General features: G+C 42.4%; 1 protein-coding gene across 1 annotated transcript; it reads left to right on the top strand.

The window, feature by feature from the left end:
• The first annotated feature begins 90 nt into the window (after positions 1-90).
• LOC111956023 (sclerostin domain-containing protein 1) lies at positions 91-2,937 on the top strand. The gene is made up of 2 exons (XM_023976439.2): positions 91-480; positions 899-2,937. The coding sequence occupies exons 1-2, from the start codon at positions 285-287 to the stop codon at positions 1,381-1,383; spliced, it is 681 nt and encodes a 226-aa protein (XP_023832207.1). The 5' UTR covers positions 91-284; the 3' UTR covers positions 1,384-2,937.
• Positions 2,938-12,405: the final 9,468 nt, after the last annotated feature.

Raw genomic sequence — 12,405 nt, 5'->3', positions numbered from 1 at the left:
TGAAAACGCCTAGTTGATTCATAAAATGTACGCAATGCGCTGTGTCGTGCCAAGACAAGGGGCGGGTATATAAGCGACTGAACGACAAGTAACATCATATTCCTCCGTTAGACCGGGGCACATACATTCCATCACTCTCTACCTACCTATCTACCTACCGGTGTCTATCTGCCTACCTACCTACCGGTGTCTCTCTACCTACCTATCTACCTACCTACCTACCTACCGGTGTCTATCTGCCTACCTACCTACCGGTGTCTATCTGCCTACGGAGAGTTACAGGTATGCTTCTTACCACGAGTGTGTTCCAGCTCGCGCTCTTCTGCCTTCTTATAAGTAACTGTCAAGCTGCCAAGAACAGTGCCACGGAAAAGTTAAACGCTCAGTTGATCAGTACGGTCCAGGATACACCGAGTAGTAATGTATCAATGAATCAAGCACGCAACGGAGGAAGGCGTTTGACCAGCGCTGCGCGGAAAGGTGAATTGCATTTTTATGCGCATATCAAATGTCTTGATTCGACGATTCATATAGATTCATTGTACGCACCGATCCTGACAGTTGGAATTATTTAATTCCTTATGTAGGCACATTTTCCATGGACATGAATGGGACTAAATGAAAATGAAATATAAATCATAGACTTGTGTTTGAATGGGAGGATGTTCAAGAATTTGGAATTGTGTTGGACCTCTTGTCAACTCGTGCTGTCATTCAGATGCCCCTGATCATGCCGCAGTTCCTGTCAAAACGAATCTTTATGAGCAGCAAATGGAATAATCCAAAAGTGCAAACTCCAAACTAAATCAAATGCAAGTATTTGTAATGTCATATAGATAATGCCATGCAATATGTATCTGACAGAATGTAACACTCTCTCCGCCCCTCTCAATCACAGAGCAGGGTCAGGCACAGAGCCAGGTGGGCTGCAGAGAGCTGCGTTCCACCAAGTACATCTCAGATGGTCAGTGCACCAGCCTGAACCCGATCAAGGAGCTGGTTTGTGCTGGGGAGTGTCTTCCCTCCCACCTGCTGCCCAACTGGATCGGCTCCGGTCCCGGGCACACCGGGAAGTTCTGGAGCCGCAGGGAGGCCCAGGAGTGGCGCTGCGTCATCGACCGGACCCGGACCCAGCGCATCAACCTGCAGTGTCAGGACGGAAGCTCCAGGACCTATAAGATCACTGTGGTTACCTCCTGCAAGTGTAAACGCTACTCCAGGCAGAACAATGACTCTGGGAATGGGAAGTCAGAGCTGGAGGTCAGGCAGGCCCAGGGCCAGGGCTCCACACTCCAGGGGCCCAAGAGGAGGAAGGGAAAGGAAGGGAAGAATGGACGTTCTGGGCAAGAGGATTGGGCAGAAGAACAGCCTAAAAAATACTGAACTGAGCCCTCTGGTCAGGGGGGCTCTGTACACCTCTGAGGGGTTGGAAGGTCTCTCTGTGCCCCCACTTCAGAAACAACACCAACAGACACTAGTTTTGTTTAGAAGGCACCAATGTGTTTGCTGTTTTTAATGCAGCTATATTGAGAAGGCTATGGAATGATTCATCAGACAATGCAACTGGTTTGCCAAATATTGACCACTGTGGATGTGTTTGTGAATGTATGCATTTTTGTATGATAGAATGAGACTAGTTCAAATCGCACAAGAACCGCATTTGACAGCTAAAATGAGGAGTTCTCTCAACAGATGAATATGTTGTCCAAATCATAATGTTTAGATTAACAGAAAAAGCCAGAGTATGTATATAAATAGTGATTCTATACTCTGGGTTACTTTTTAATGTATGTAGAGGATAGCTATGACAATGTAATATATTTTTGTATGGGGATAGCTGAACTAAATATAAATAAGTTCATGTTTTTATATATTTGCTAGATTCCATGTAATCACTTTCAGGACAAATTGTATCTAAACTTATTTGCCTTGGATAATGAAATAAATAGTGTCTACTATGATTAGATCACTGGTTGAATATAAAAAATGAAATTTCTTTAATAATTAGTATAATATATTTTTGACTTGTCAATAAATTGTGGTTTAATCATTAGTAATTAAATGCTTTGAGCACAAGGCCACAGACATAGGAGCTATAACTTCACAGGAAACAGGAAGTCAGTAACAACAGAAGCATTAGCCAGTAATAAAATGTTATATTGAGTCTAATACAAGCTCTACTCTCTACAGGAATCCCCTCTCCTCCAAGCTATTGGACCTGTTCCAGTCAGCGGCTACATGTTAACATAAATGGTTGTATCAGATATCCCTTCATTGTATCATCGTGAAAGCTATGTATTTGGTACTTGCAGTGCAAGTACCAAATACAAGCCTTGTATTATTGTGTCAATGACGCAAACTCCGTTCTGAGATTCACAGACATGATTTCCCTATGCTTCTCCCTCATGGAACGCACCCCTCTGTACTACTCTGGTACTGTCAGGTTTAGAACCACTCTGTCCTAATACCAAAATGAGCTGTCATTTTAAAATTGCGGTGCAAGTACCATGGGGAAGTTATGCTTTCCTCAAAGAGCATTGGGAACGCTTGATATTTGTAGTTTGGGATGAAACAGCTCATTTTGGTATTAGGACAGAGTGGTTCTAAACCTGACAGTACCAGAGTAGTACAGAGGGGTGCGTTCCATGAGGGAGAAGCATAGGGAAATCATGTCTGTGAATCTCAGAACGGAGCTTGCGTCATTGACACAATAATACAAGGCTTGTAAAACTTCCTCTCTGTAATTATCCCTGATTACATATTCTCCTCCTGAGTAGCAGTGATGCTGTAAGACCACCTAGCTTTATTTATTACCGTAACTACCACAAACACGCTGTAAGAAACGCCCTTACAAGAAACAGAAAGTGATCCACAGGTCATGGGCCACGTTTCAACTCGTCTTGCAAAGTCAATCTGCAATCATCTCTCTCTCTCTCTCTCTCTCTCTCTCTCTCTCTCTCTCTCTCTCTCTCTCTCTCTTCTCTCTCTCTCTCTCTCTCTCTCTCTCTCTCTCTCTCTCTCTCATATACTTTCTTGACATGGAAAGTAAAACACGTACATTGTCAAAGTAAACATATAACAACCATGGTCAAAGACAGGAATATACTAGACTGTTAGTAATAATAGGCAATTATGAATAATCACACTGTATTTTTCTCTAGCTGTCCCTCAGGTTTTGTCAGGAGGCTGCAAATGTGGCTGCCAAAACACAGCATTTTGTTTTTTCACCAAGTATGTATTAAGATTATCTTTATAATTTAGCTTTTCAAATTCTTTGTATTGTTTTATAATTTTAGGGAAGAATGTATTTCTTATGTCAGAATATCTGTCACAACTTGACAGAAAATGCAGCTTTGTCTATAACTCCTCCTGAGGGCAGAATGAGTCTGTACATACAGTAGTTAGTATCAGTCAAAGTAGTCAGATAGCCTGTCACCATGTACTGTCTTTTAAGAGCCAAAGAGCATTGAAGTTTACTTCGATTTTTTGTTGTGTCTTTCCAATAGGTGATATATTAAAATTTTTGCTTTGTGAAAATTTGGTTGGGCCATATTTTCTGAGTGCTGTCCTGAGGCTTTGTTGGCTTTGTAGTGGTTAGTGAATTGAGCCTCAGGACCAGCTGTCTGAGGGGAATCTTCTCTATGGTCACCTCTTGGCAGTTGAGGGCTTTGTAATGGTAGGAGTGTTTTTAAATTATTATAGAACTTGGTGGCTCTTTTTTGGATATTAATCATGTATGTCTAATTTGATAGATCTTTTAATGGCATAGAAAGCCCTCCTTGCTTTGTCTTTCAGTTCATTCACGGCCAGGTTGGAGTTCCCTGTGGAGCTTATTTTTTTGTCCCAAATATGTGTAAGTGTTTGTTCTGTATCAGTGGAGCCCAATAAAAATGTATCTCGGTTTCACTGACATCGAGATCTTTTCTGGAATAAAGTTCGTTTTTTATTTTATTGATTGGCAGGACCCAGGTCTAACAGAACTGTTGCAGATGATGTCATTGTTGCTGTAGCCCCTCTTTTTTTTGTTGGACAGCAGTACCAGGTCGTCTGCATACAGGAGGTATTGTATTTCTGTGTTGTTAATAGTGAGCCCGGGAGATGTTGATTGTTCTAGTGTTTTTGAAAATCCATTCATGTATATATTAAATAGACTTGAGCTCACATTGTTCCCCTGTTTCACTCCACGGCCTTGGGAAAATAAATGTGTATGTTTATTTCCAATTTTGACTGCACATTTGTATTTGTATACATTCATTTAATGACATCATATGGTTTTCCATCCCCACCACTTTCAATAAATTTGAGAAAAATGCCTTCATGTCAAATTGAATCAAAGGCATTTTGGAAATCCAAAAAGCAGGATTTTGTTTTAGTTTTGATTAAAAAAGGTTTTATCAATTAGGGTGTGTAGGGTATAAATGTGGTCTGATGTTTGATCATTTGGTAGGAATCCAATTTGACTTTTGTTCAGGACATTGTGTTCACTGAGAATGTGCAGTTCATGATGGAGCAGAATATTTCCCCACGCTGGTGTTGACACAATGCCGTGGTAATTGTTTGGGTCAAATTTGACTCCATTTAAAAAAAAAATCTTATTATAGTCCTTGGTTCCAGATGTCAGGGAAATAGCGTACACTCAAAACTTAGTTAATTAGTTTGAAAATGGCAGTGCAAAATTTGTGGTCTGTGTATTTTATAATTTCATTCAATATTCTGTCAGTACCACAGGCCTTTCTGGATTGCAGGGCTTATAATTTTTACAATAGTTTTTTTTTCTGTTTTTGGGGAATCCAAAGGGTTCTGGTTGTCTTTATTGGCTAATTCAAGAATTTGCAGTTTTTCATATATTTATATTTGTTCCAAATTCATCTTAATATTTCTATATAGACCAGTTCTTTAAAATTTGTGTTATATAGGTCACCTTTTAGGATTGCCAATTTTTCGCTGTGGGGTTTGTTTAGGGAGTTCCAATTTTCCCAGAAGTTGTTTGAATCAATGGATTCCTCAATGTCATTAAGTTGGTGTCTGATGTGTTGTCCATTCTTTGTTCCTAGAGTCTGTTTGGATTCTTTTAGGGTTGCCCAATCCTGGTTGTCTGGTTTTCTATGTTTTTGGTTGGATAGATTCCTACGTTTTTTTGTTATAGATTTGCAATCATAATCAAACCATTTGTCTTTAAAAAAATGCTAGGTGTCTTTTTAAATTAGATAAGGATGCCAATTTGTTAAAAAAAGTTTATGTTTTGTACAGCCAAATTTACACCGTCATTATTTTAATGATATGTGTGGGCCAGAAAGTTGTCTAGGAGGGATGACATTTTTTGATTGCCATTTGCTTTCTGGTACTTTTCCATACTATTCTTAGTCTATCTATAGGACTGATTGGTCTTGTGTAATTTACTGGGCTCTTCTCCCTTTTTAGATATGCTGTAATTTTTCTATGGTCTGATAATGGTGTTAGTGGGCTGACTGTGAGTGCTCTGAAAGACATTGGATCTAAGTCTGTGATGACATCATCTACAGTACTACTGCCAAGAGGTGAGTTGTATGTATGCATACCTCCCAAAAGAGTCTCCTTGTAGCCTTCCATTGACTACATACAGACCCAGCGTTCGATAGAGCTGCAGTAATTGGTTCCCGTTTCTGTTGTTGTTCTGATCAAAGTTCTTCCTGTGGGGATATGAGGGCAGAGGAATGCTGAGGTTTGTAGTTATGTGTTTGTCTCCCTGTGTGCTAATGGTATCTGGTTCTTCTCCAGTCCTAGCATTAAGATCACCACAGATCAGAACATTTCCCTGGGCCTGGAAATTATTGATCTCCCCTTCTAGAATGGATAAGCTCTCTTCCTTGTAGTAAGTGAATTCTAATGTGAGGATATACACTGAGTACACAAACATTAAGAATACATGCTTTTTCCATGACAGACCAGGTAAATCCAGGTGAAAGCTATGATCCCTTATTTGTTAGATCCACTTCAATCATTGTAGATGAAGGGGAGGAGACAGGTTAAGGAAGGATTGTTAAGCCGATTTCAAGGTTTTACTGCTAACCTACAAAGCATTACATGGGCTTGCTCCTACCTATCTTTCCGATTTGGTCCTGCCGTACATACCTACACGTATGCTACGGTCACAAGACGCAGGCCTCCTAATTGTCCCTAGAATTTCTAAGCAAACAGCTGGAGGCAGGGCTTTCTCCTATAGAGCTCCATTTTTATGGAATGGTCTGCCTACCCATGTGAGAGACGCAGACTCGGTCTCAACCTTTAAGTCTTTATTGAAGACTCATCTCTTCAGTAGGTCCTATTATTGAGTGTAGTCTGGCCCAGGAGTGTGAAGGTGAACGGAAAGGCTCTGGAGCAACGAAGCCTTGCTGTCTCTGCCTGGCGGGTTCCCCTCTCTCCACTGGGATTCTCTGCCTCTAACCCTATTACAGGGACTGAGTCACTGGCTTACTGGTGCTCTTTCATGCCGTCCCTAGGAGGGGTGCGTCCCTAGGAGGGGTGCGTCACTTGAGTGGGTTGAGTCACTGACGTGGTCTTCCTGTCTGGGTTGGCGCCCCCCCCCCCCCCTTGGGTTGTGCCGTGGCGGAGATCTTTGTGGGCTATACTTGGCCTTGTCTCAAGATGGTAAGTTGGTGGTTGAAGATATCCCTCTAGTGGTGTGGGGGCTGTGCTTTGGCAAAGTGGGTGGGGTTATATCCTTCCTGTTTGCCCTGTCCGGGTATATGGATGGGGCCACAAGTGTCTCCTGACCCCTCCTGTCTCAGCCTCCATTATTTATGCGCAGTAGTTTATGTGTTGCTGTAGTATCTGGAGTATTCTCCTGTCTTATTCCGGTGTCCTGTGTGAATTAAGTTGCTCTCTCTAATTCTCTCTCTCTCTCTCTCAGGGGACCTGAGCCCTTGGACCATGCCTCCGGACTACCTGGCATGATGACTCCTTGCTGTCCCCAGTCCACCTGGGCGTGCTGCTGCTCCAGTTTCAACTGGTCTTGCCTGCGGCTATGGAACCCTGACCTGTTCACCGGACGTGCTACCTGTTCCAGACCTGCTGTTTCAACTCTCTAGAGAGCAGAGCAGTAGAGATACTCTTAATGATCGGCTATGAAAAGCCAACTGACATTTACTCCTGAGGTGCTGCGTTGCTGCACCCTCCCACAACTACGGTTGTTTTATTATTATTTGACCATGCTGGTCATTTATGAACATTTGAACATCTTGGCCATCTTGGTTATAATCTCCACCCGGCACAGCCAGAAAAGGACTGGCCACCCCTCATAGCCTGGTTCCTCTCTAGGTTTCTTCCTAGGTTTTGGCCTTTCTAGGGAGTTTTTCCTAGCCACCGTGCTTCTATACCTGCATTGCTTGCTGTTTGGGGTTTTAGGCTGGGTTTCTGTACAGCACTTTGAGATATCAGCTGATGTAAGAAGGGCTATATAAATACATTTGATTTGATTTGATTTGAGACAGTTTAGACATGGATTACGTATGTGTGCCATTCAGAGAGTGAATGGGAAAAGACAAAAGATTGAATGCCTTTGAACGGGGTATGGCAGCAGGTGCAAGGCACACTGGTTTGTGTCAAGAACTGCAACGCTGCTGGGTTTTTCACACTCAACAGTTTCCTGTGCGTATCAGGAATGGTCCACCACCCAAAGGACTCCTGTTTTGATTAGTTCTATGTAATATGTTAGCCGTGTTCTGAACCAAATCAGCATTCCCCCAGAATCCCTCCCCTGGGTGACTCCTCTCAATTTGGTGGATGGGACCACCATCTCCCTGTACCCTAGTGGACAGACAGTAAACCTCTCTCTCTCTCTTTCTCTTTCTCTCTCCCTGTCTTTCTCTCATCTTGAAGCATGCAATTTTTTACTTATTCCCTGTCATCACATCCTAGCCTACCAGTGTTTCAATCTCCACACTGCTGGCCCCACCTCCTCTCTCTCTCTCTCTGTTTAACCATTGCTCTCTGTAGGACCATGAATTATCCCACAATCTCATAATTACATGCTTATGGAAGCACTTTTGAGGCTCAGCCTTGTAATCTTGTAATACTTGACTTGGACAGAATTCCACATCCTGTCGTAGCCTGATGTCTCGCACTGAACTGCATTAAATGCTTTCCCAGGAAATGTGACTCACCTTTCTACAGTCCACCTGCAGAACCTATACCTGACGAACCAGGGTCATTTTCATTAGGTACCGGAAATAACAGGGACTAAATCAGGGAGGGACTACTTGGACTTTTTCCATTTCAAAACATATATATTATTTTTCTACGGTGTGCCCTACTGAACTCAACCAGGGGGTTGATATGATGTGAGGGGGTAGGTGGTGAACTTCTCACCACAGCCGGGGTGCTGGGCAGTTGGGCGTCGGAACTGAACTGAGCTAGATCCATCTTGGTCCATGTGGTAACGATCCACTATAATAAGGCCCAATTCATCATGAGAAGAGAAATTCTGCTATTACCAGGCTGGCTGCCAAACCAGAGTCTCTCTCAGAGCCAGTGCCACTACAGGGCTAATCCTCCCCATCACCAATAGAACACATGGGAATACATGGCCTAGCAGCACTCATGATCTGACACGGATCTGACACTAATCTGACACTGATGGGGAAAATGATCAGCCACAGCAAGCAGCCACACTCCATCGATCCATCTCATCACCATCGATCCATCTCATCTCCATCGATTCATCTCATCACAACCAAACATTCCATCCATTTTGCACAGCATAGCACATATCGGCACTAGTCTAAATAGAATGACAATGTCTGCTCCTGAAATGCCAGCCTATTCCCAGTATACTACAGTTGAAGTCGGAAGTTTACATACACCTTAGCCAAATACATTTAAAATCAGTTTTTCAAAATTCCTGACATTTAATACTAGTAAAAAGTCCCTGTCTTAGGTCAGTTAGGATCACCACTTTATTTTAAGAATGTTAAAATGTCAGAATAATAGAGAGACATTTTTATTTCAGCTTTCATTTCTTTCATCACATTCCCAGTGGGTCAGAAGTTTACATACACTCAATTAGTATTTGGTAGCATTGCCTTTAAATTGTTTACCTTGGGTCAAACGTTTGGGTAGCATTCCACAAGCTTCCCACAATAAGTTGTGTGAGTTTTGGCCCATTCCTCCTGACAGAGRTGGTGTAACTGAGTCAGGTTTGTAGGCCTCCTTGCTCGCACACACTTTTTCAGTTCTGCCCACAAATTTCTTACAGGATTGAGGTCAGGGCTTTGTGATGGCCACTCCAATACCTTTACTTTTTTGTCCTTAAGCCATAACTTTGGAAGTATCCTTGGGGTCATTGTCCAATTGGAAGACCCATTTGCGACCAAGCTTTAACTTCCTGACTGATGTCTTGAGATGTTGCTTTAATATATCCACAATTTTCCTACCTCATGATGCCATCTATTTTGTGAAGTGCACCAGTCCCTCCTGCAGCAAAGCACCCCCATAACATGATGCTGCCACCCCCGTGATTCATGGTTGGGATGGTGTTCTTCGGCTTGCAAGCATCCCCCTTTTTCCTCCAAACATAACGATGGCCATTATGGCCAAAGAGTTCCATTTCTGTTTCATCAGACCAGAGGAATAATTCTCCAAAAAAGTACACTCTTTGTCCCCATGTGCAGTTGCAAACCGTAGTCTCGCTTTTTAATGATAGTTTTTGTTAAAGGAATTTTGATTCCTGTTTATCAACCAATTCAATTAAAACACTCTGCCCATAAATAAGAATTTGTAAGATAATTATCAGCAAATGGACAGAAACCAGTCTTAAAATCAATCAATCGCGTTTATTCTCGAGAGTACTGATCATAATACATTTTACATCAGGTTATATAATAAAGATGATGTCACAGGTTTTAATGTCCAACCTCCTCTCGGATACAATGGCAATACAGTTCGAGTTCTCATTACTGTCTGCCACCTCTTAAACTATCTACAACCAACTCAAGGTCTTTCCCCTCCCTGGGAAGAGACATCATTCTAGCCTGTCTGAAGATAAACCCATTCTTTCTAACAAGGAACACATAACATTCAACATTTATGAGTTATAATTCCAATACATATTTTAGTCATTAAACACAAAAATCCCGTAACAGTTTTGGAGCAGTGGCTTCTTCCTTGCTGAGTGGCCTTTCAGGTTATGTCGATATAGGACTTGTTTTACTGTGGATATAGATACTTTTGTACCTGTTTCCTCCAGCATCTTCACAAGGTCCTTTGCTGTTGTTCTGGGATTGATTTGCACTTCTCGCACCAAGGTACGTTCATCTCTAGAAGACAGAACGCGCCTCCTTCCTGAGCGGTATGATGGCTGCGTGGTCCCATGGTGTTTACACTTGCATACTATTGTTTGTACAGATGAACGTGGTACCTTCAGGCGTTTGGAAATTGCTCCCAAGGATGAACCAGACTTGTGGAGGTATACAATTGTATAGGTCTTGGCTGATTTCTTTTGATTTTCCCATGATGTCAAGCAAAGAAGTACTGAGTTTGAAGGTAGGCCTTGAAATACATCCACAGGTACACCTCCAATTGACTCAAATTATGTCAATTAGCCAATCAGAAGCTTCTAAAGCCATGACATCATTTTCTGGAATTTTCCATGCTGTTTAAAGGCACAGTCAACTTAGTGTATGTAAACTTCTGATCCACTGGAATTGTGATACAGTGAATTATAAGTGAAATAATCTGTCTGTAAACAATTGTTGGAAAAATGACTTGTGTCATGCACAAAGTAGATGTCCTAACCGACTTGCCAAAACAATAGTTTGTTAACAAGAAATGTGTGGAGTGGTTGAAAATAAAGTTTTAATGACTCCAACCTAAGTGTATGTAAACTTCCGACTTCAACTGTATGTCTGCTTCCAGAATAGCACCCCTGTTTATAGTAGCTAGTGCGTAACATTTGGCCAGAGCCTTGTAGATGCACGGTGAGCCGGGCGGTCTCCGTGTGTGTTCTGATTCTGAACCAATAGCCAGGGTGTCAGGAGACGGCTGCCTAATTCTCAGAGAGAGGAGTTTAATCTCTGCGATGCACACACACACACACCTGGTTCTCATTCCTGCAGGATGTTACATCCAGACCTTACAGAATTTGTCAAGCTAGACAAAGACAGTCTGTGCTTGGTAGACTACGACAGGCCCAGTGGAGGTCCAAGGATTTCCGTTTCTAATTGATTAAATTATACAACAAAAATGTCAGTTTGTTTCTGCTGGAGAGTACATTGGTGGAATCCACAGTGGCAGTTGAGCTCATATGTAAATTGAGGAGAAAAGCCAGTGTCCGTATCGACTTGAAGCCAGAGCTTAGAAGTGCAAATGCTGCTTTTATACATTTTATTCTATGTTTTACATTATATGAAACGTAACGTTAACTTTCACTGCTATGCGGACGATACACAGCTGTACATTTCGATGAAACATGGTGAAGCCCCAAATTGCCCTCCCTGGAAGCCTGTGTTTCAGACATAAGGAAGTGGATGGCGGCAAATGTTTTACTTTTAAACTCGGACAAAACAGAGATGCTAGTTCTAGGTCCCAAGAAACAAAGAGATCTTCTGTAGGATCTGACAATTAATCTTGATGGTTGTACAGTCGTCTCAAATAAAACTGTGGACCTCGGCGTTACTCTGGACCCTGATCTCTCTTTTGACGAACATATCAAGACTATTTCAAGGACAGCTTTTTTCCATCTACGTAACATTGCAAAAATCTGAAACTTTCTGTCCAAAAAATGATGCGGAAAAGTTAATCCAGGCATTTGTCACTTCTAGATTAGACTACTGCAATGCTCTACTTTCTGGCTACCCGGACAAAGCACTAAACAAACTTCCGTTAGTGCTAAACACGGCTGCTAGAATCTTGACTAGAACCAAAAAATGTGATCCTTATTGCTCCATGGCTAGCCTCTCTACACTGGCATCCTGTTAAGGCTAGGGCTGATTTCAAGGTTTTACTGCTAACCTACAAAGCATTACATGGCCTTGCTCCTACCTATCCCCCACGATTTGGTCCTGCCGTACATACCTACACGTATGCTACGGTCACAAGACGCAGGCCTCCTTACTGTCCCTTGAATTTCTAAGCAAACATCTGAAGGCAGGGCTTTCTCCTATAGAGCTCCATTTTTATGGAATGGTCTGCCTATCCATATGAGAGACGCAGGCTCGGTCTCAACTTTTAAGTCATTATTGAAGACTCATCTCTTCAGTAGGTCCTATGATTGAGTGTAGTCTGACCCAGGGGTGTGAAGGTGAACGGAAAGACACTGGAGCGACGAACCGCCCTTGCTTTCTCTGCCTGGCGGGTTCCCCTCTCTCCACTGGGATTCTCTGCTTCTAACCCTATTACAGGGGCTGAGTCACTGGCGTACTGGTGCTCTTC

Source organism: Salvelinus sp. IW2-2015, linkage group LG31 (assembly GCF_002910315.2).
Source record: "Salvelinus sp. IW2-2015 linkage group LG31, ASM291031v2, whole genome shotgun sequence".
NCBI lineage: Eukaryota > Metazoa > Chordata > Actinopteri > Salmoniformes > Salmonidae > Salvelinus > Salvelinus sp. IW2-2015.
Note: the sequence above shows the minus strand (reverse complement) of the source record. Positions and strands in the feature narration are given on the sequence as shown.

Coding starts and splice junctions, on each gene's coding strand:
- LOC111956023 (XM_023976439.2), top strand. CDS start 285: ATGCTTCTTACCACGAGTGTGTTCCAGCTCGCGCTCTTCTGCCTTCTT. Junction 481..898: donor GACCAGCGCTGCGCGGAAAG/GTGAATTGCATT, acceptor TCTCAATCACAG/AGCAGGGTCAGGCACAGAGC.